The sequence below is a fragment of the Sminthopsis crassicaudata genome, chromosome 3 (assembly GCF_048593235.1).
Source record: "Sminthopsis crassicaudata isolate SCR6 chromosome 3, ASM4859323v1, whole genome shotgun sequence".
In the NCBI taxonomy this organism is placed as follows: domain Eukaryota; kingdom Metazoa; phylum Chordata; class Mammalia; order Dasyuromorphia; family Dasyuridae; genus Sminthopsis; species Sminthopsis crassicaudata.
In genome coordinates, this window is record NC_133619.1 from 515,406,527 (window position 1) to 515,431,160 (window position 24,634).

The following is a 24,634-nucleotide window of genomic DNA, read 5'->3' on the forward strand; positions in this document are numbered from 1 at the left end:
TAGCAAACCAGTGCTACTTCCAAGCACTAAGCAAGGTAGTGAGAATTAACCACATAAGGGGAGGGTGTGTGTGTCATGGATTCTTGTGACTTTTGACTTCTGTGGGGGTTGACCTCCCTTTACTGAAGAACTCCAATGAATGGACTGTCCATTTCTTGTGAGATCCTAATAAAACTTCTATTCTTCACTTTGAGATATCTCTGAGTATTTTGAATTGAGTTTGGCATACCACATACTGAGTGTCTTAGAATTCCAAAATTGGAATGATTTTGGAGACTCTTCAGTAGTAAAGGCCTAGAGTTGTAAGACATTTTAGAAATGTTCTAAATCAAGTCTATCCTATCTCCTTCAGCAGACTGCCCCCTCATCAACCCTGCTCTCTCATCTTTAATTTCTTCCTATCTACTGTCTGCCTTTCAAATACCCATAAACATGCCCATGTTTCTCCCATGCTTAAAAAACCTTCTTGATTCATTTATCCTCACAACTTCTCATATCTCTCCTCCCTTTTATGGCTAAACTCTTTTAAAACACTATCTATAATATGTATCTCTAACTTATTTCCTCCCATTTTCTTCTTAACTTTCCATATTCTGGCTTTCCACCTCATCATTCTATGGAAATTTCTTTCTCCAACTTTATTAATGATATCTTAGTTACCCCAAACCCTTCATTTCCTCTCTTTAGTGCACAGACAAAACAATTGGGGACCAGAAATGGAAAGTCACATTCCAAAGTTTCATAGCAAATTCACGAGAGAACCAAGACTTCTGACTTTTCCATTGTACCCATTATCTTTTATTCAATTATGGGACTGCCTTCTGTTTTCCCCCATTGGGGACATAGAAGACCTTCTCCAATTCTTGCTGATTGGTTCATCTTTATGTATGGAGAGGGCAAACTTAGAATGCTCTTTGAAAGGCACCACCAACTTCTGTCATTCTTTCCTTCATCCATAGTTTACAATTTTCCATTCACTCATATCTTTAAACTATTATTAATTATTCATTCATTTGTTGTAATCATTTCCTTCTCTGAATAATGTGTTTTGAGATACAAAATTCCCCTGTGAATGAAAATATTTCTTTTTTCCTCTGATAAAAGAATTGGGACAGCAGGAAAGGTTAAAGATCTTGAGTATGGGCCTGAGTGAATGGAAGAAAGGGTAGATGAAATGGGCAAATAGAGGCACTGAAGACAGCATTTTGCCACATCAAGTTTTCTGATTGGTTTGTTGGCTTCTTTTCTCAGCATTTTTCTGTTTTTTCTTTCTCCATGACCCTCTTGGCATTAGTGGCTACATTATGTCATTTCTAGAGAGCAAAAATCCCAGTGTTTAAAGGACAGATAATACAATATATATTTTGTTCCAATGCAACAAGCATTTACTTAGCACTTACTTGAATATCTCCACTTACCCCCTTTCATTTTCTTTTCTTCCCATTTATCTACACACAAACCAGAAACCTGCATCTCTATATATCCAGTAACAAGTCAAGTCTCTGGGTGCTTTTAAGAGGTGTTCAGTGAATGCTTATTGAACATACATTATGTACACTGGGACCGGAATCATTGGAGATATAGAGATGAAAAATCTATGGTTCCTGTCTCAAAAAACTTATATTAGATGTAATTAACTAAAATACAAAATGCTATCATGAGGGAGAAAGGTGGTGATAATGGTGTAAGTAATAATGTTGATAATGGTAATGACAACCATCATGATAATGTGACTATAATGGTGTTCATGGTGCTATTGGTGATGATATTTATGGAAAGTGGTAATTATGATGATGATGTTGATGATAGTGATAGTAATATTTATGTTATCACTGATGGTGATCATATTGGTAAGGTGCTGATAGTAATATTGATAGTAGTGGCCACTGTGCTATAGCTTTTCACCCTGTACCACTTATCATTTGGGGACTTTTCAACCTATAATTGCCATACCTATATTTTGATATTTCTACCATGCCTTCCCCCTTCTCCCATTTGGGGACCTCCATTTTGGAGATGAATCTAGGCTAGTTATACTTCATTTTCTTTATTTTCTTTGTGATTGTGCTTTGATTTCTCTAAGTTTAATTACTGTGCCTCTAAATGTATATTTTCTCTCCCAACTCCCAGTTTTTCAATTCCCTTTTTGTGTTGTTTATCACTCTTCCCATTTAAATGTAAGCTCTTTGAGGGCACTGAATTCCCTTTTTTATTTTTTTTTGGCTTGTGCTTAGCACAATGCCTGCCATTATGAGCAGTTATTAAATATTTGTTTTATTGTCTGTCGCTTAATAAAAATACGAGTGATAATGGTGGGAGTGATGTTGACCATAAAATCTATAATGGCACATATGATCATATTGGTCATATCAGATTGAAGTTAACAAGATAAAAATTGGTAGGAATAAATATATAATACAACATTTGGATTTTTAAAAATCATCTGAGACAGCTGGTGGCACAGTAAATAGAATAAGGGGACTAGAGCCAGGAATATTTGAATTTAAATTCAATCTCAGATACTTATCTCCTCAACTGTAAAATGGGGACCAATAACAGCACCTACCTCCCAGGATTGTTGTGAGGATCAAATGATCTATTTGTAAAAGTGTTTGGCATATAGTAGGTACTACACACACACACACACACACACACACACACACACACACACACACACATACACACATCTGTACATATGTTTAAGCAGGAGATATTAGCATAAAGCAGTTTATGTGGGGGAAAAAACCCAAACACATAAATAATAGGTAAGGAACTATAAGCTCAATATATAAATAGCTTTCAGAAAATGGCAGAGCATTCAAGAATTAGGGAAGTGACCAGCCTATTGTTCTCTATAATGATTACCCTATGTCATGACCCATTTCAGCCTACGCCATCAAGTGCCTTGACTTTTGTCTTGCCACTAGACTTTGGAAGTCTCTCTGGAAGAGAGAACAAAGCTAATGATTCTGTGCAAGTATGCTTTATTTAAATCAAATTCTCATGCAAGTCAAGACATCAGCCTATGATGTCATTGGTCCTCTTTAAAAACAAAAAAATGAACAACTCTATCCCTAGGGAGTATGAAGCCACATTTTAGGAGAGATATTGACACACTGAAGCATGTTCAGGGGAGAGCACCATAAATGACTGGATCATGAATGACTTTAGACAAGGCATTATTAAAATCAGTTGAAGACCTGAGAACAATTAGAATGTAGAAAAGAAGATGTGAAGGAGATGTATTCAGTTTAAATATTTGAATTGCTGCCTTATGGAAGAGGAATTTGATTTTTTTTATGATTAGCTCCAAAAAGTAGGTCTAGGAACAACAGGATAAGTGAATTTTGTGAGGTGGATTTGATTGAATATAGAGAACATTTTTTTAAATAATTAGAACTTTCGCAAAATGAGATTGGAGCATTCTTTATATCAGGTTTGGATAGTGGTAGTGAGCATCCATCACTGGAAGTTTTAAAGTAGAAATGGTTGGGCATTTGTCCAGGATGTTGTAGTGAGATATCTGCTTTATGTACCTACTCTAGTTCTGGGTATTCTTTTTGATTTTCTGATGAAAGTAAAAGTTATAAAGAGATTGACTATGTGGTGATGGTGATGGAGGACAATGGTGATTATTGCAATCTCAATGTTGTTGATGCTAATGATAGGAATAGTGATGAAGGTAATGGTGAGGGTACCATAGCATTACAGAGTAATAGAACTTTCATGTTCATTAATACCTTAGGATTACTAGTCCTTACTTAATTACTTACTTAGTCCAAATCTCATTTTAGAGACAAATAAAATTAAATCCTCAAAGAAAAACTGAAAGTAGAGTTAGAATTCAAGCCCAGATATTCTGACTTTAAATACAGCACCCTGTGAAAATGATAGTGATGATAATGTTCATAGAAATACTGTTGTTCATGGAACTAAGAATAGGGACTGGAACTGTAATTTTTTTTAAATTAGAGAATTCTCAAATGGGGAAATTTTCTCTAGCAATATAGATTATCATCTTTTGTGAAATTTACAGTCTTAGAAAGTTGTCTAGACATCTATCCCAAGGAGGTCATTGATAAGAAGATAGTCTCATATTAATTAACATTTACAGTAGCAGTTTTTGTGTTAGCAAAGAAGTGGAAACAAAGTAGTCACCTACTCATTGGAAAATTAATTGAATTGATTATTAATTGAAATTAATTAAATGAATGCAATGCAATTCTACTGTGCTGTAAGAAATAATAAGTATGATGAATACAAAGAAGCATGAAAAGATCTATATGAACTGATGCAGAATGAAGCAAAGCCAAGAAAACACATACATAGTAACTACAACAATGTAAATGAAAAGAACAACAGACACAAAATGACCAATATGGAAAATTGCAACTATCTTGACTATACAAAAAGACACTTCTCACTATTTTGTCAAAGTACTAGATCCAGATCCAGAGGATAAAAATTTGTGTATATTTGCAAACTTTTTTTTAAGGCTAGGTCTCTTTATCCCAAGGAGGCTTGAAGTTCAAGAAGCTATTCATAATTCTGATCAAATTCTGATAGCTAGAAAATCCTAGACCTACTTTGTTTCTTACTAAACTAGTTCTTTTGTCCTTGGACAATCTGGTAGCCCACCATTTCTGGAGGTTCATCACATTGGTATTAGACTTAGCATGGACACCTGATTGTTTAAGCCCACTATACCTTAGAACTCCTGAACCTAAGAAATTCACTAGCCTCAGCCTTCTGGATTACAAGGAATACATGCTTTACTTTTCAGAATTTTTCAGGGTATTGATTGATTTTGCTGATTTTTTTGGTTCCTTCTTTCTCTTTTTCTTTTTTCATTTCTAAAAATATCATTTGTTTTAAGAGATGACTCTCTAGAAGAAGGAAGAGGAAGGAACTGTAGGATAATTTTTTTAAATATAAAAATCATAAGATATTAAAATTCAAAATTTTTAAAAATAGAAAAGTTATCTAAAACACTGAGATGCTAAATGATTTGTTCAGGATCACAGAGATGAAATGTGACATCAGTGAGACTTTGAACCTGGGTTTTTCTATCTTCAAGACTAGTACTATGACCTCTGTAAGACAGTGAAAGATAACAGTGGCTATAGTTTATAGACTGAACCTTCTGGTCATGAGTAGGACTTTCTTAATGAAAAGGAAACTGCAAGTTTTTGAAACTACCCTTGTATCTCAGCAAGTGTTCCCTCTATATACAGGGATCATGCACACACAGAAACACACACATATGCACACACATACATGCACCACATACATGCACACATCAATGATATGACCAAGAGTTTAGGCTTTCCTGAGCATTATTTCCCCATCCCTGCTCTGCTCCCTCCCACTTTATAACAGAGGAGTGTCCTTCCTCAATGGTACCTTTTTCAGTAGCTTCACAGAGCTCTGACGGAGCTCCGAGGATGTTCCAGTCTTGAACTTCTTCAGCCAAACCCAGTCCCCCTGTTGACAGAGCAGCATGACTCATCAGGCCCAATCTTCCCAAAGAAATGTCCTGCTTGGGGACTCAGGCGTTGGGCTAATAGGTTCTTATCAGGACTCCTGGCATTCAAACTGTCTTCAAAAACATTGTTATCACATATACAATCATTACCCAGGATACCTAACTTTCTAGTGATGAGCCTTGGGGAATTATCCTACCTTGTTCAATCTCCTCCATCCCACATATGCCACCTGTGATCAGATCTTGTCATCTGTACTTTCACATTTTTTTCTATATACTTCTCTCTTTCCACTCACCCTGCAACTCCCTGGGAATTGTAAGGAGACCCTGGAGCTCATTGAAGTGTTGAGGAGTGACATGGACAGGCCAGTGACAGGAAAATCACTTTGGCAGCTAAGCGGAAAATGGACTGGACTGCAGAGAACCCTGAGACAGGCAAAGTAACCAGCAGGCCATTAAAATAGTCCCAGCATGAAGTGATAAAATCCTGAACTAGGTTAGTACAAGAGAGAATGTTGAGTGGAGAGAGTTGGTCACCCCAGCAAATGGAGATTGATTTTAGCCAGAACAACTCAAAGTTTGTGAGCTGTATCAGTGACTTACTAATCTTACCAATAAGATCATTGATTCTTGAAGTATTATGATCCTAATATTGAGGCAGCTAAGTCATGCAGTGAATAGAGTACTGATCCCAGAGTCAAGAAGATATAGGTTAAAATTCAGCCTTAGACACTTAATAGCTGTGTGACACTGGGCAAGCCATTTAATATTTGCATGTCTCAGTTTCCTCATCTGTAAAATGGGGATAATAGTAATATCTACCTCATAGGGTTGTAATGAGACAATATTTGTAAAGGACTTAGTTTAGAGCCTCTCACATAAGTAGTTAATAAATGTTTATTTCTTTACTTCCTCCCTAATGATCACTACTTTAAAGCTTTATGACTCTAGGCAAGTTGTTTCACCTGAGACTCAATTTCCTCATCTATGAAATGGCAATAATAATGTATATAGTACCTATCTCCCAGAACTCTAGAGCAACTCTAAGTGTCTTGCTTATCTAATGCTCTCCCTAACGGACCGGTGATGTGAGGCCTCACCTGGTACAAGGCCATGTTGGATGTCTCTGGTGTGGCTGGGAGGACCCTCCCTGGAGACTGGACCTCTGAGCTAAGACTCTTGCCATCTGAGGGACTCCGGGAATTGCTGAGGGTGTCCAAGGTGAGTTTCTGGGAAAGGGTCAGAATCAACCTCTCAGGACAACTGGGGTAACAGCCATAACCCCCTCCCCAACCCTCACCACAAGAGGCCCCGTGAGAGCTGCGGAGTTTACCCGCTGGTTCAGTCGAGGATGAGTGAAGGTGAGGTCTACCATAGTCAGTATAACCTTGTTGGGGCCTCCTCCAGGCTGGAGCTGCAGAGTCCTGAATGTGGGAGAGATATTTCAGCTGGAAGATTCTATAATCTAAGATTCCTTCCAGTTCTGATATTTTGTTTTCTGTTGGCCCCTTCCAGCTTTGATATTCTAGATTCTGAATTTCTTAATATGCTATGTCCTATGGTCCATTTCAGTTCTAAGATTCTATTTTCTAAGGTTAGTTCTAACTTTAATATTCTATATTTTAAGATCACTTCAAGTTCTGAAATTCCTGTTCTATAGTCTGACCCTCTACCATCTGTGTAATAAGTTTCCTTTCAGTTTTAATAGTATATGTTCTCATTCTCCATTCTAAGATCTCTAAAATCTCTAACTGTTCTAAGATCCCTTATGGTCTTGACATTGTATAAATCAATGAGGCAAATGCTGAGGGGAATGAAAGGGGGATCTTTAGAAAGGAATCATCTTCACACACAAGGTCTTAGTTTTATTTGAGAATTCTTACCTCATAAGGTAAATGAGACCCAGACCTCCAAGCACTAAGGTAGACAATGATATCACAATCAGGAGGGGAACCAAGGACCACCCATCTGCAGAGGGAGCAGAAAACAGAGATGCCATTTGGTATATCCCTGGAGAGTATCCATGAGTATACAGAGCTCTTGGGTTTGGAAAGGACTCTTTGGGCCTGCAGGTCAGTTGCTATCCTATGAATAACCTTGATGAAATAGCACATTATGAAGCACATTGACTTGGGAGTCAAGAAATAATGGATTCTGGATTATTCAATGGATAACGTATTCATACTAATTTAATGTGTAACATTATTATTGCACTGTACATGTAAGAATCATAGTTCTAGTCTTAGGAGCAGAAAGCAGAGCAAAGAGAACCTACTTCTTTCAGACTCTATTTCTACCTGCAGACTACTCTTTCCTACCTGGACCAGCCTAGCTTTTTCTCAGGATTTCTAAAGGGGCTAGTTGAAATGAGACTGACATCGAAGGAATGAGGTTTTCCTTCTCTTTACCAGTTTTTTCACATCTTAAGGGTATATGGCCTGCTCATCACCACTCCCACATAAAATAACAACTAGAACCCACCGAAAGGAAGAGGGTTAAAAATCTCTGCTTTGTCATGGTAACCAAGGAATGAAAGAAAAAGTAAGTGCATAAAGTGTAGGGCTTAGAATTAGAAAGATTCTGGGTTTACATTCCTCCTTTGATACTTATTAGCTAGGTAACCACTGGTAAATCACATAACCTGAGTTTCAGTCCCTAAGACTGTAAGGGACCAATGGGTCAGACTTTAATATATAGACCTGGCTAGTGTTGTGGGAATAACAGAGGAAGGTAGGTAAAAGCCAGGGCCAACTCAGTGAAGGGAACTGTGGTCTAGTGAGAAAAGTTCAGAGATTTGGTGACAGGAGACCTAAATTCAAATTCTCTTGATTCCTCTTACAAGCTGTGTGACTTGACCCACAGTTACCCTTGCATTTCCTATTTTACAGATGCAAATCAAAAGATCAGTATCGATGCTCTTTGTCAATCCCGCACCAATGACTAGGGCTATTCTTGAGGGGTTTAGCTAAACATCAGCTAGCCCTTTGACCAGTCAAGAATCACATCCCAATAGAAAAATGAAAATCTTTTTCTGAGTTCTCTTAAGGCTGGGAACACTTTCATTACAGTAGTAAGGTATGGGGCTGACTGGGGGTTATGGGGATGGTGGAGACAATCAGTCCTCTAAACAGAGTGTCCCTTCCCCATTGAAGAATTCCTAGAGTTTACATGTGAGAGTTTAGAGAAATCAGAATACATTATTGTGTTGTAATATATCATGATATATTATTATATTATAATGTAATATAATATAAAATAGCATACCTTGGGGAAAGGGAAAGGGAGAGCAGGGAGTTTTATAAGATTTATAAGAATCAGAAAAGTGAGGTAAAAAGCATTAAGCCTTAGGGAACTCTACACTAATAAAAAAAAAAAACTATACAGAATTTAATCTCCAAGGGATTGTTTCTGGAAATGTCTTCCACTGTAACCACTTGCAGGGATTAAGAACAAATGTTCTAGTCAGTAGATCTGTCTTATGTGTTGGAGCTGGGAAAATTCCTTTTAACAGAGATCATGGTATGCCAAAACTAGAAAAGCTTTTAGAAAAATGGAATACTAAATCTGGAAAGAACCTTAAAATACTAGAAGGTTAAAGCTGGAAGGTTACTATGGAATGTACAAAATAGAATGTCAGAGCTGGAAAGAATCTTAATATATAAAGAGGATTGTGGATACAAGGCTGAAATTTTCATCAGGAAGACCTGAATTCCAATCACATCTCAGACTCTAGCTACAAGACCCTGGGCAAGTCACTTGATTCAATTTGCTCATCTATAAAATGAGTACAAAAACAGCACCTACATCACAGCTTTGTTGTGCATCCAATGAGATAACATAAAGTGTTTACAAAACCTCAGAGTGCTATACAAATGCCAGCTGTATTTCTTATTTGAATTTCTTATTCAATATTTGAAGCACTTGATTCTGTCTTACAGATGAGAAAAGTGAGGCTCCAAGATGATGTTATCTAAAGAAAGCACTTTGAAAACTTTACTATTACTTGTGTGCCAGTTGTTCTTGTCATGATGTCATTCTCATCTCTTCAATGTGATTCAGAGAGAAACATCCCAGGGACAGATTATTATCCCACTATTATGCTTAAGTTAATGTTCTATGAATTATTATACAGGGGAAGAACAAACAGATGCTTTTTGTAATTACATAAAAGTATTAGGCTATAAGTATATCATGTGCAGGTTCTTTGGGAGGCATCCTGTGCTTGGTACACTCCAATAGTCCACAAGATTACAAGACTGAGAAGCATCTTATCATTTATTTCCCCATGTGATTTTGATTTCCCCTTCTAGGTCTCAACATACATTTTGAAAGTTTTTCTTTCCTCTTCTCTTCCAATGCTATCAAGCTTAGGTATTAAATCTCCTTGGTATTTATTTTTCAAATTGCTCACCTTTTTCTGGATTAATGTTATCTCTCATTGTGGGCAACAGTTCAATTAGTGAGGATTATTATTAAATGGGGGTGAGACAGTCACATGTGAGCCAAGGTCACATGGCTAATAATTAGCCAATGCTTGAATCTTGATCTTCTGATACCTAGACCAGTTTTCTTTTTACTACATTCCATATTCTAGGACTTGACAAGAGCTTCCAACAGATTAAAAAATATTCTGAAGAGAATTTTGCCGGAGATTCTCCCCCTGTTTCCCTTCATATCTTCCAGGAAGCCTTTCCAATTGTCCCAAACCCAGAAGGAGGAATTTCTAGTGTGAATCTTGTACTCCTTTCATGACCTTTTCTAAGACCCTTATCACACTGCCTTGGGCAGTAATTACCTGTCTTTTTATAGTGTATTCCCTAAAGACAGGACATCTAACTATGTCTTATATAACTATGCCTTCCACATAGAACCTTCACATAGAACTATGACCCTGCAGAAAGCATGTTCTCAGAGAATATCTGTTGAATAAATTCATTCAATACTTTTAATGATGAAAAGAAAAATCCCCAACCAGATCTTGTCAAATATTAAGGAAAGAAGGATCTCAGAAGCTATCAATATAATCTGCCTGTGTTCCTCTGTACCTTTTCATCAACTTGATTAGTCACACCATTCTACATGGAAAAAAATCCTCTCAATGGAAAGATTTGATTGGGTCCCAGGAAGAGTTTTCTAAACCCTAGAGATCTCAATACAATCCCTGTTATTCCCCTATTGTAGTGTCAATCTATTTTCCTTCTTTGATCTCTTTGGGGTAAAGGTATAGGTGTGGTATGTTGTTGAATCAAAGGCTTTATCACTAGCTTTATCACCATTAATTTGGGTATAACTCCAAATTGCTTTTTAGAAATTTGGGCTCACTCATAGCTCTATTAATAGACATTAATAAGCTTATGTGCTTGTTTTCCTACATTTTTGCCAATCTGATGGGCATGAGGTAGAACTTCATAATTGCTTTAATTTGCATCTTCTGACTTGAAGCATTTTTTTCACATGACTATAAATATCCTGAGTTTCTTCCCTTAAGAAATTCCTGTTCATATTCTTGGACCATTTATTTTTGCAGAATGGAGGGATCTTGGATTTTGAAAACTCTTTTTTTCATTTTCCAGAGTCTCCTGCACATAATAATATCCCTGGTAAAAATTGTAGCCTAGAGCTTATTATGATCAATTAAATTCTTAAAGATCAGTTGCAATCATCACAGAGCAGAAATGAAACACACAATTAGGATCAAGGAGTAGAAAGAAAGAGAAGGAAGTTAATCTTCAGCAATAACTTGGATCTGCCCATGCCTGGCTTTTCAAAAGATGTCATGCACCCCTCATCTTTTGCAGAGGCTGAAGACTAGGTATCTAGGACATTGTCTATGCTAACAGAACTGGGTGTGTATGTGTGTTTATGGGTGTATATACATATATGCATTTATACATATGTATATGTTTGTATCTGTACTTAATTGTAGTCTTCTTGGGGGAGGGGATGGGAAGCAAGGGAGAAGAAAGAATAAAGTAAAAAAAGTACACAGAAAGAACAAAAGAAAACATATAAGGAAGCAAAGAAAAGATGGACAGTTATGAAAACAATATTTAGTATTTATTATATAAGCTTTTAAAATGTTTTATATTTTGAATCCTCTCAGGTTCTGCTGTACACATGGCTGTGTTGTTTTCTAGTTCATATTTGTTTTAAATTAGTTAATTTTAAAAAAGAAAAAATAATTGTTTACTGAACTAACTTTTTTGAGTAGAGGGGAGGGATATATTTAGAAATTAAGGTAGCATAAAAACAAAAATCAATTGAAAAACATTTTAAAAGAGTGTTGGTCTGACTATAATCCACTTCTTTCTTCATGAAGAGGTTTCTACATGACTCCTAATCAATAATGTTATTGAGTGTATATCTCTACATTTTTTTTTATTTCAAAGATTAGACTATGACCTCCATTCAGATGTGGTCTATATTTTGATTAATACAGGACTTTTCTTTCTCAAAATTCTCAATAATTCTCATTGAATAAGAAAACGAATTACCTCCTGTACACAGAGTATCTGGATCAAACCAACAGTTGGAGTCAGGGGGAGGGGGTGTTCCTTGTGGAAAGTGAATAGGTCTTCCCAGTGATTGTACTGATAGAGTGGACATGTCCAGCAAATGGGTTGGAATAAGCTGATTTTTCTGACCATCTGTATCCAAGATCACATAGCGGGCCAATCTATTTCCTCTCTCATCTGTCTGGATCCTCTGGCTAAAACCAGCCAGGTCCAGAGACATAACGTGATCCTGAAGATGGTTTCCTGAGAGCTGACCCCCTTCTTTCTTAGAATGATTCAGAGCATTCACTAGAAGAAAGATGGCATCATAGATGGTCCCAAAGAGTGGAGATACCTGTAGGATCAAAGGCAGTATTATTTGTTCAGCATATAATAAGAAAAATTCCCCTGGCTTAGGCTGCTCAAAAATCTAGGGATTTTTATATTCATTGTCATAGCTTTAATACTATTACTTTCTCTAAGTATCCTTTTTGGCTGGTTTGACCTGATCTCATCATAAAGATTATTAGGACCATCAGGACCATTCTCCCAATCTCCATCACTGTTATTGTTATTACAATAATAATCCCCATCATCACCATCCATATCATCAGATCATTATAATTACTAATACTCATCATGTAATTACCACCATCATCATTAACACCCATCACTAAAAAAACATCAGGCAAGCAGGCAAGCAAATAAAGACACATAGGGAAAGGGGAGAGAGAGAGAATCAGAAAGAGACAGACAGAGAGAGAGAGAGACAGAGAGAGACAGAGAGACAGAGAGACAGAGAGAGAGAGAGAGAGAGAGAGAGAGAAAGAGAGAGAGAGAGAGAGACAAAGACAGAGAGAGAGAGAGAGAGAGAGAGAGAGAGAGAAGAGAGAGAGAGAGAGAGAGAGAGAGAATAATGATGATGAAATCTGGAGAGAGGAAATAATGGGGGGGAACAACTAAAGAGACAAAAAGCATTTTCCCATCAAAAAGGCATAGGAATAAAAAGTAGGACCTATGATTTTAATAGTGTAGAGAAATTTTAAAAAAAGAAATTCCCTCCACCAATGCATATCAGCACCATCTCTGCAGTTTATATTTTAAAGGAATCACTTAGTCTTAGAGCATTGAAAGATTAAGTTACTTGTCCAAGATCACACAGGCAAAATTTATGAAAGTGGGAACCAACCCAGGTCTTTTTAGTTCCAAAGAGATCCCTCAATCAAAGCAAAAAAGAAAAAGTACTCTCCTCAGGAAGCCCTAAAAAAGGAAGGAGGAGCAGAAGAAGGAAGAGGAGGAAGAGAAAGGGGAGGATGAGAGGAGGGGGTAAAGAAGGAGGAGAAAAAGAAGAAGAAAAAAAGAGAGGGAAGAGGAGGAAGTGGGGTAAAAAAAGTTAACATGCCAAATAGCACATATACTGGCAAGTCACATATAGGTGTATGCACACATACTGTTAATTGTAGAGTCTAGTGTGTGGCTAGATGGAGGGAAGCAGAGGGATCTTCTGCCCTACCATATTGTTACTTAACCACCATGGGTTGTGACTGACTTGCTCAGGCTCTGTGTTGGCAGTGATTTCCCCATTCTTCCTGGCAGCTGAGAAGGCTCCATCGAAGTCAGTTGTACCAGACTCCAGACTGATAGTCAGCACGGCATCATAAGCTTCCAGAAGGCCACCAGCATCCCTCAGCACTGGGTAGGACCGGTTGCGATAGGGCGTCCCATAAAGCAGCGCATCATAAGGGATGAAAACATACCTGCCATCCGTCAGTCCAAGTGCATGAGCTTGGGCAAGCAAGACTTCCTGCTCAGAACCACCAACAAGAAGCGAGTGCATGCACATTACCACCACTGCAAAGCAAACAAGTGAAAGAGTATTAGACCCAAGATTCCCACAGATCCAAGGTAATGATCCAAGAAGAAAGAAAACAACAGCAGCAGAAGTATGATAGAGGTTTTCTTCTCAGGGAGTGGTTGGATTAAATCCAAGAATGGAGTTGGAGACTTTCAATACAGTCCTGGACATACCATGAGTGTAGAAAGTAATCTTAGCAAAGACCTTTCCCCGATTTTGGATTTTGGATAAAATAATGGGTTGGAATTAATGATGTCTAAATTTAATTAATTAGTTAATAGGATCATATCATCCCAGATCTTAGAGTTACAGGGAGTTCAGAGAATGTAGAATCCAATCTGTATATGATCAGGTATCTCTTCTATGGCACCCCTAAAACAAACGACCATCCAGCTTTCCATGCTGACACTCTTCCAAAGAAAGAAAATTCTCTAAGCTCCTGAGCCAGTTCATCCTTCTTTTGTTGTTGTTCAGTCATTTCAGTCATGTCCAATTCTTCATGATCTCATTTGGGGATTTCTTGACAAAGATACTAGAATGGTTGCCATTTCCTTCTCCAGTTCATTTTTCAGATGAGGAAACTAAGGGTGAAGTTATACTAGTAAGTGTCTACGGCCAGATTTGAACCCAGGAAAATGAATCTTCCTGACTCCACACCAAACTCTATCCATTTGGAAGCACCAAATTTGGAGAATTAGACAGCTATTTGACTACAATTTCCTCTCATTATGTTGGCTTCTCCTTTCTAGGGTCAAGTGGAAGAAGTACTATCTCTCTTACATAAACAGCAATTTAATCCCCTTTAGTCTCTTCTTCCAAACACACCCAGTTCTTTCAGCTTTTCACTGAATGCCCAGCTCTTCTCTTTTGGTCCTGTCATCTTGGTGTAGGCTTTCATCATTTCATATCTAGACTGTTGCAATAACCTGCTAGTTAGTCTCCAGTCCATCCTCCATTCAGCTGTCAAACTGATATTCCTAAAACAGATCTAACCATGTCACCAATTATTCAATAAAGTATTCCTATTACCTCTAAGATAAAACATAAAATCTTCTATTTGGACTTTAAAACCCTTTATGGCTGTAAATGGATCCAATCATTCCAGAGAGCAATTTGGAAATATATTTAAAGGGCTATAAAACTGTGTGTACCTTTTCATACAACAATACCACTACTAGATCTATACCCCAAAAAGATCATAAAAAGGGGGAAAGGATCCATATGTACAAAAATGTTTATAGAAGCTCTTTTTATGGTGGCAAAGAATTAGAAATTGAGAGAATGCCTATCAGCTGGGGAACAGCTGGATAAGTTATACATATGAATGTAATGGAATATTATTGTGCTATAAGAAATGATAAACAAGTACATTTCAGAAAAACCTGGACTTACATGAACTGATGCTGAGTGAAGTGAGCAGAACCTGAAGAACATCATACACAGTAACAGCAGATTGACTGTAATAGACTTAGCACTTCTCAGAAATACAATGATCCAAGACAATTCCACTGGACTCATGATGGAAAATGCTGACTACATCCAAAGGAAGAACTATGAAGTTTTAATGTAAATTGAAACTTTCTTTCTTTTTTTTTTTTTTGGTTTGTTTCTAGTGGTTTTTCTTTTTGTTCTGAGTCTTTCATAATGTACCTAATTTGGAAATATATTTAACATGATTGTACCTGTACTATATAAGATTGTTTGAGGTCTTAGGGAGGGGAAAGGAAGGGAGAACCGCCTCTGGAAGATTCTAGCTCACCTAATGACTGTCTTGAAACATGGTGCCCAGAATTGGGCACAACACTTCAGATGTGAACTATGAGAGAATAAGATAATCACCTTCCTTATTCAAGACCCTATGCTTTTATTCCTTAATATGTCCTTTAAGCTTCCATATTACACTAGGTATGGAGCAAACTAAAATAGGTCTTTGGCTGGTATTTCCTCCATCTAGTGCTTGTGTAGTTGATTTTTTAACCCAAGTGGAGTACTTTACATTTATTCCTTTTAAATTTCATCCAGTTATAGTCACCCTGTAATTTCTAGACTATCAAAATCTTTTAAACTTGTTTTTCTATTATCCAACATATTAACTTTCTTATGTCATTCACCAATGTGACAGGTGACTCATTTATGTCTTCATCTAAATCATTAATTAGCATTTTGATTGAAAAACTAAGTGATAAGTCATTGGGACACTCTACTAATGTCCCATATTGACTTCAACCATTATTGTGTTGTCTTTGATTTCAGTCATTCAACATATTCTGTATTCACCTAACCATGCTATATCATCTAGCCTACATTGGAATATTGAGGAAGACAGTACATGTCTGATTAAGTCTGAAGGATGTTTACTAACACCTCAAAATAAAGAATAAGATTTATGCAATGGAGGGATGGAACAGGATGTAAGTTTACTTACCCTTCAACCTACTTGTATCTTGAAGCTGCTTCAGGGCTCTAATAGCTCCCTGGCCTCCAGGCCCCAGAGAGGTTACTGGCCCCACAGGCAGTCCATGAGTCCTGAGGGCTGAGATAACCTGTTGAGCTGTGTCCACCCAGACATCTTGATGGGAGGAAATGACGGCCACATGAGCCCAGCCAAAGTGCCTTAGGACAGCCAATAGGACCTGGATGGTGGAAGGCAGAGTGGGGACCAATGTGCCTCCTGATTCTGGGGCTCCACATGCCCAGGAGAAAAGGGCCTTGCCCCAGTTCTGGCCCAGGAGTGCTGCTGCTGGGCAGTAACCAGGATTGGAAGGCCCCACAAAGGTGGACACAGCACCTCTATAGGAGAGAAAAGCAGCCAGGGACTGGGCAGTATTGCAGCCCTCCTCAAGGATCACATAATCCAGTCGGGTGCTCAGCTCCAACAAGAAATCTCTCTTGGCTCGTGTGATGGCTAGGTGGGCAGCCACATGGGGGAGTGCTTTGGTGAAGAGGAGGTCACACTCCCATGGACCTAGCACTCCCACAGTGAAAGAGTCCTCATCCTGTGTTGAGTTGGGGCTCAGAGGAGCTCCTAGGAGGAGCATGACACTGAGTAGCACCAGCCAACGGGCCCTCAGAAAGCTGAAGGGAAAACCCCATAAAGGTCTGGGAAGCCATAGCCACAGGCTATTGTACACCAGGCAAAGAAGGTCCAGAATCTTTCCATTCAGAAGATCCCAGAGAGAAGTTTCTGGTATCATAGTTCCCCAAGGTCCTGGGAAAAGTAACAGAAAGCAAAGTCAAGGTCATTCTCAAGTCCATCTTCCCATCCATACCCAGCTCTGACTCAAGCAGGAAAAAAATTGTCATCAAATTTTAGAATCTTTGATGCAGAATTTCAAAGTAACTAATCTAGACTGTACCTATCCTTGCAACATCCATTCATGTAAGCCTTTCTATGATTATTCTGTTTTCTTCATGTTTGTAGTTTTTCTGTTTGTTTTTTTAGTTTTGTTTATTGTTTTCTTTTTCTGGTTATACATGTACATTAATTTTTAATACTCATTTCGTTATAAATCATGGTAGGAGATAAGAATCAGAACAAAAGGGAAAAATCATGATAGAAATGAAAAACAGAAGAAAAAGAAAAAAGTAAATATGGCATATGTTGATTTATATTCATTCTCCACAGTTCTCTCTCTGGATGCAGGTGATGTTTTCTATACAAGGTTTTTTGGAATTGTCTTGGATCATTGAACTTCTGAGAAAAACCAAGTCTTTCATAGTTGATCATCACACAATCTTGCTGTTATTGTGTACACTGTACTCCTGGTTCTACTTGTTTCACTCAGCAGCAATTCACATAAATCTTTCCAGGCCTTTCTAAAATAAGCTCATTCATCATTTTTTATAGAACAACAATATTCCATTACTTTCACATACCATAACTTATTTGATCATTCCCGAACTTAAGGGCATCTACTCATTTCTCAATTCTTTGCCAACACAAAAAGAACTGCTAAAACATTTTTGTATATGTGGGGTCTTTTTTCTTCCTTTATGATTTCCTTAAGATACAGATTCAGTAACAGCACTGCTGGATCAAAGGGTATGCACAGTTTTATAACCCTTTGAACATAGTTTCAAATTTCTCTTCAGAATGGTTGAATCATTTCACAATTCCATCAACAATGCATTAGTGCCCCAGTTTTCCCACGCCCCCACCCATATGTATCATTATCTTTTCCTATCATGATAGCCAATCTGAGAGGTATGAGGTGGTACCTTAAAGTTGTTTTAACTTGCATTTCTCTAATCAATAGTGATTTAGAGCATTTTTTCATTTGACTATGGATGATTTAAATTTTATCATCTGAAAATTGTCTGTTTATATTCTTTGACCATTTTTCAATTGGGGACTTGTATTCTTATACATTTGACAGAGTTCTTTATATATTTTAAAAATGATGCCTTTATCAGAAACATTGGCTATAAATTTTTTCCCCAGCTTTGGCTTCCCTTTAAATATTATTTGTGTTGGTTTTGTTTGTGCAAAATATTTTTAATTTAATATAATCAAAATTGTCCATTTTGCATTTCATAATGTTCTCTAGTCCTTCTTTGGTCATAAATTCCTCCCTTCTCCAAAAATGTGATAGGTAAACTATTTTCTGCTTTCCCAATTTGTTTATGCCCAAATCATGTACCCACCTTGATCCTATCTTGGTTTAGGGCATAAAATTTAGGTCTATGCCAACTTTCTGACATGTTACTTTCCAGTTTTCCTAGCAATTTTTGTGAAATAGTGAGTTCTTATCCAAGAAGCTAGAGTTTTGGGGTTTATCAAATAGTAGATTATTATAATCATTGATTGTTGTGTCATGTGTAGCTATTCCACTGGTTTACCACTCTATTTCTTAGTCAGTACCAAATGGTTTTGATGACTGCTGCTTTATAATACAGTTTTATATTGCTATTTATACCCACTATGAGCCATCAAAATCCAAACAATGAGCAAGTGAGAGCTTCCGCTAGGACCTATTATTGGTCAATCAGTGATAGCCAGAGTGATTTGAGTTTAAAGGCAAAGTAAAGTAGCTCTATTTGAATCCCTATGAGCTTTATCAAAGCATGGTTTTCCAGAGTTTTCTTTCAAAAAATCATAAATGAAAAATACATGAAGCAAAAAACATTGTCCCAGTTTAAAAAAAAAAGCAATGATAGAATAATTAAGTAGGAAAGGAAAAAAAATCTAGCCTCCAAACCCCAATGTATCTTGCAAAGTTTTAAAGCTTACCACATGTAAGGGTTATGATTCCCCTCATGGACAGAGGAGAAACTGATACTAACTGACCTCAAAACAAAGCTAAGACAGAGAAAGACAGCAAATATATGTTGGAAAACATGTATCAGGAGTAAGGAATAAGAAATCAGGACTGATATGCTCTTCAGAAACTGTAAGCCTATATTTTATGTATATGTTTTTAAAGAAAAAAAATCAAAAGGTGGTAAATATGGAAAATACCTAAGAAAATCACAAGAATAATACTAATTTTATTTTGAAAGGAACCAGCTTGTTCCTAATGTGGAAACCATTGCCAAATACAGTCAAACCATCTTTATGTTAGGAAAAAAATCTCCAAACTATTACAAACAATAAAACTGAGAAAAAGATGGTATGCTATTAAAAGACTGCATCTTGGCATATTTAAGCAAGTAATGGTTGCCAGGAAATGGTAAATGGATGGAAGAAAAGACACTGACAATGATTACAACAATTTTATACAGATGTTTAACCTATGTAAATCAATCTCCCATAATTTACAAATCAAAAAAGCCAACATATCACCATAGTCAGCAAATGCTTGGCTTACTTGCCAAGCAAAGAGAAGGATTCCAGCCAAATAATATAAATTGTTTCATAAAGTTTTACAGAGAAGAATGATGGAAGAGTTTGAGCAACATTATAAGAAATTGCAGAGAGGTACCCTCTGGTGAGAAGCTAGATGAAAGAATCCACTAATAAAAATCATCCCAAGAGAATATAAGGATGAAATCTAAAGGACAACAAACAGACAAATTATGACAATCATTTTCAAGATTTTATACCAAACTCTTCTTATGATCAAGCTTCCCCTACCCTCTCCTAGAGTCTCAAAGGAGTACCACTTCTTTTAGACACTCACTTCCCAGCCTTGGGAGGAAATGAAAATAGAATTGAAGAAAAAAAAAAGATAAAAAAGCAGCTGGGCCAAGCCAAAAAAGACAGAACGGGTTGGTTGTACAATATCTGAAGAGAGAGAAGCCCCACATATAATCACAAATCCTTGAAAAATTGCAGTAAGTTGGGATGCATTAATCAAGAAGTAGTTTTCCCTACTGCACTGGACATAGGATTTTCTCAACCTCTAATGATTTTAGATAGGGAAGCATTTCTTTCCCCTATTTATAAACCAGATTTTAAATACTATTTCTACCTAGAACAAAAACTGAATTTTGCTCCAAACACACTCATACTATATCACCTCCATACCTTTGTTTATTGAATTCCCCATTCCTTAGAATGAACCTCCCTTCATCCCACACCTATCTCTACCTATTGATATCCTATTCATCCTATAAGACTCATTCAAGTGCCTCCTCCTCTTGGAATCCTTACATGATTCCCATTTGAAAAAAACAAAACTTTTTTACTTTTTCTGAATAACAATTATAATGAGAGCCAACATTTTAACTGTATTTCATAGGTTAATAAAACTTGTTTTTTTCTGATTTCATTGAATTAACCAGTCAGAATACCAGTTATTTGTATTTCTCCCTTGCTCTCACCATGTCCAGCCTTATTTTGCAACTATATATTGTATTTTCACTTCTCTTTGATTATAAACTCCATGAAGGATAAATCTTCTCACAAGGGAATAGGGCCATATACACAGATGGCTCTTAATAAATGTTTGCTGAATGACTGAATTATCAAGCAACAATTTGTTGAGCACCTTCAGTGAGCAAGGTGCTCATACCTCTGGTGAGGTATGTAGGAGAAAAATAATATGGGAATCCTCCAGTTATTTCAAGTAAATATGATCAGACCCTACTATATACTAAGTTTAAAAAAATTATTATAGCCTTTTATTTACAAAACATATGCATGGGTTAAATTTTCAATATTGACCCTTGCAAAACTTTCTGTTCCAAATTTTCCCCTCCTTCCTACCCACTCCTCCCCAGATGTTAAATATGTTAAAATATATGTTAAATGCAATATATGTTTACATATTTATACAGTTATCTTGCTGTGCAAGAAAAATTGGATCAAGAAGGGGAATGTAAGTAAACACCAACAGAAAGAGTGAAAATGCCATGTTGTGGTCCACACTCAGTTCCCACAAACCTCTCTCTGGATATAGTTGTCACTCTTCATCATTGAACAATTAGGACTGGTTTCAATCATCTCATTGTTGAAGAGAGCCATGTCCATCAGAATTGATCAACATATAGTCTTGTCACTGTGAATATACTAAGTTTTAAGCTAAGCCTAATGGATCCAAAATTAAGCTAAACTGACATCAGCAGCTTACAATTTTTTTCTAGGAGAATGGGTAATGGAAGTTAAAATGGAAAATAATTTGAGGGAAGGGGAACAATTCAAGGGATAGTGTGGAGATAGAATTGACCATCTATTGGACCATCTATTTGGAGACATCAACTATAAATACGTTGAAAGATAGCTAATCACACAATTCAGGACAGAAGTACCAAGTGAATGATTCTGTAATAATTCTGAATGGTTTTGAATCATCAGTGATGGAAGGGACCTCAGAAACTTCCTAAGCCAACTCTTTCATTTTATAGGAAAAGTTATAGAATCTCCCACTGGCAGGAACTTTAGAAAACAACTGTACTTGAACAAGAGTCTCCCTTACAACATCCCTGACAAGTGGCCATGTAGTCTACAGTAGCTAAGAGGTATGGCAGGTAGAGCAATGAGTTCAAATCCAGCCTCAGACACTCACTAGAGCATGACCCTAGGCAAACCATTTACCTCTGTTTGCATCAGTTTTTTCAAGCATAAAATGCAGGTAGTAATTGTACCTACCTCCTAGGATTGTTGTGAGCATCAAATGAGCTCATATTTATAAAGCACTTTGTATATACAGTGCCTGACACATAGTAGGTACTTAATAAGTGTTCATTCTCTGCTGAAAGATATCTTATGATAGGAAACTCATTACTCCAAGAGCCCGACATCTTTTTTTCAGTTATTGTTAAGTAATTGCTTATACTATCAAACCAAAGTCTGCTTCCTGCCACTTGGTCTCTTTTTAGAGGAAGGAGATCATGGACTGAGTTGGTCAGTAAAGGCTTCCAGGAAAGAAATATATGATATTCTAATCATTTTTTAAGGATTTGAATTGGCATAGGACAGAATCCAATTTCATTGATATATTTTCAGGACCCTATTATCTTTATCTTGGGAAATATAGAACTTGAAGGACCTTAAAACATGGAAAATAAATGTTTAAGACTAGAAGGGTCATTAGAACATGTAATGCCAGACATGAAAGGGATGTAAAATTATGGAGCAGAAAGGATATTAGAACATAAAATATGGAATCGCTTAATTGAAAATGGCACGTTAGGTAATCTAGATGCTGAGATATCATAGAATAATGAGATAAACACTGAATGTGGAATTAGGAAAATTCAGATTCAAATCTTGTCTCAGAGACACACTGGCTATGTGATCTTGGACAAGTAACTTTGGTTTTGTTTTATTTTTTTAAATTTCAGTTTTTCAAAAATGTTGTTAATTTTCCAATTAATATATTTTCTTTCCCTTCTATCCCACCCAATTTAGAAGGAAAAGAAAAAGAAAACTCTTGCAACAAATATGCATAATATGCATGTCTAACAAAACAAATTCCTGCATTGTACAATTCCAAAAGTATATTCATTCTTGACCTCTCTGTCAGGAAGTATAGTCTTCTTTTTCATGTTTTTTTTCTCATTTATATGTAAACAAAATAGCATTCTCCATTATTAGTTGCCTGGACTAATGGGACATTAAATTGATCAGAATTCATAAGTTTTTCAAAGTAATTTGATTTTACAATATTGTTATTTTTTGTGAATTGTTCTCATGGTTCTGCTCAATTAGCTCTGCTTCAGTTCATATAAGGCTCCTGAATCCAACTCTTCCATTTTTAATGGCACAATAGTATTCTATTATATTTAATAATTTGTGCAGCTATTCAATCAATTAGTGGGCATCCCCTTAGATTACAGTTTTTTGCCACCATGAAAAGAACTACTATTTTATGCAGTTGGGTTATTTGCTTTTTTCTTTGATCCCTTTGGTGTATAAGTCTAATGGTGATATCACAAGACCAAAGTATATGCAGGTTAGAGACTTTTGGGGCAAGTGCCAAATTGTTTTCCAGAATGATTGTACCACCAACAATGCGATTATATCTGAACAAGCCCATTTAACCTCTCGGATCCTCAGTTTCCTCATTTGTAAAATAAAAACATTGGACTTAATGGTCTTTGAGATCCCTTTCAATTATAAATATAGAATATAGATCCTATATTTAGGACACTGAAATCCAGAAAAGAAAAAGAACCAGCCTCACTCTCCCCATTTCCAATATGGGCTACTTCACCCTTACTTGGGCAGCCTGGTACCACCCTGATCCACTAGTGCTTTTGAACTTAGCTCAGAGAAATTTTAGCCCTATTGGAACTCAGAACTCCAGAGCTCAAGTGGTCCACTGTCTTCTGCCACCCAGGAACAAGGATTACAGACATGCATCACCAGGACTGGCTTTTTTACTCTTTCTTATTAAAAATAGCTTTCTAGATGCTGGGGTGATGGTAGTATGGATTGGAAAATTAAATTAATATAAAAACAAAAGTTTAACTTAAAAAGAAATTTTAAAAAGGATGGAGCAAGACTCAGGAAACCAGGATTCCAATATAGCTTAATGTGTAACTCTGCATGAGTATAAGCGTAAGTCTCCTAATTGGTCAAGAAGTAATAAAATCCCTACTTTGCCCTACTTTCTTCTTAAACCTGTTGTGAGAACCCAATGAGAAAATGGATATCTAAACCCAACTCTTTTGAGCTTAGTATTTTTCGAAGCACTATCTCATCCCATTAACTTTCTTCATTCAATTGTACTACTATGAATTCAGTTCCTACTACATGCTCATCCCTGTTGTCAATCCCTGAGGATACAAAGAAAAAACAATCAAACAATAATTTCTGCTTTCAAACAGGTTAAAATCTAATGAAGAAAAGAAACATATGCACAAATAAATACAACACAGTATAGAATATGTTTAAGTACATAAAAGAAATAGATTTGCTTAAGAGATTTGGAGTAGGAGAACTTAGTTGGATCTGAGAGCAACCAAGGTAGAGTTCATGGAAAAGGTAGACTCTGAACTGTATCTTGAAGGAGGAAAAATTCAATAGGTGAGGGAGGATGCAGTATAGGGAATCTATTCTAAGCATGTAAGAATTGTGTGCTGAGGTATACTGGTAAAAGGCAGACAGAGAAGATGGGGAGAAAGTGGTTCAATTTGTCTGGAACATAGATATAAGTGAAGCTCAATACTGAGAGTTAGGGATGGAAAGGCAGGTTGAAGATAGATTGTGATGGGCCCTGAATCCCAAGCTAAGAAGTGTGAAATCTATCTTAAAAGTCATAGGGAATTGCCAAAGGTAGTTTTGCTTGTTTGTTCTATCAGGGGAATAACATGATCAAAACTGTGCATTAGAAAAATCATTTGGATAATTATTAAAAGGTTCATCAGAGAAGGGAGAATGTGAAAGTGAGTAGCCCTTTGGGAGGCTACTGAAAT

The 24,634-nt window shown here is 36.7% G+C and overlaps 1 protein-coding gene across 1 annotated transcript in view; it reads right to left on the reverse strand.

Annotated features, from left to right (window-relative positions):
• Positions 1 to 16,872, reverse strand: part of GUCY2F (guanylate cyclase 2F, retinal) — a 59,402-nt gene extending 42,530 nt beyond the window's left edge. Inside the window, exons 1-7 of the mRNA XM_074302242.1 lie at positions 16,260 to 16,872; positions 13,529 to 13,830; positions 11,980 to 12,334; positions 7,369 to 7,402; positions 6,819 to 6,909; positions 6,586 to 6,714; positions 5,404 to 5,484 (exon numbers count right to left, since the gene is read on the reverse strand). Of these exons, the coding sequence (XP_074158343.1) occupies positions 5,404 to 5,484; positions 6,586 to 6,714; positions 6,819 to 6,909; positions 7,369 to 7,402; positions 11,980 to 12,334; positions 13,529 to 13,830; positions 16,260 to 16,872 (1,605 nt within the window). The remainder of the gene's footprint in view (positions 1 to 5,403; positions 5,485 to 6,585; positions 6,715 to 6,818; positions 6,910 to 7,368; positions 7,403 to 11,979; positions 12,335 to 13,528; positions 13,831 to 16,259) is intronic.
• Positions 16,873 to 24,634: the final 7,762 nt, after the last annotated feature.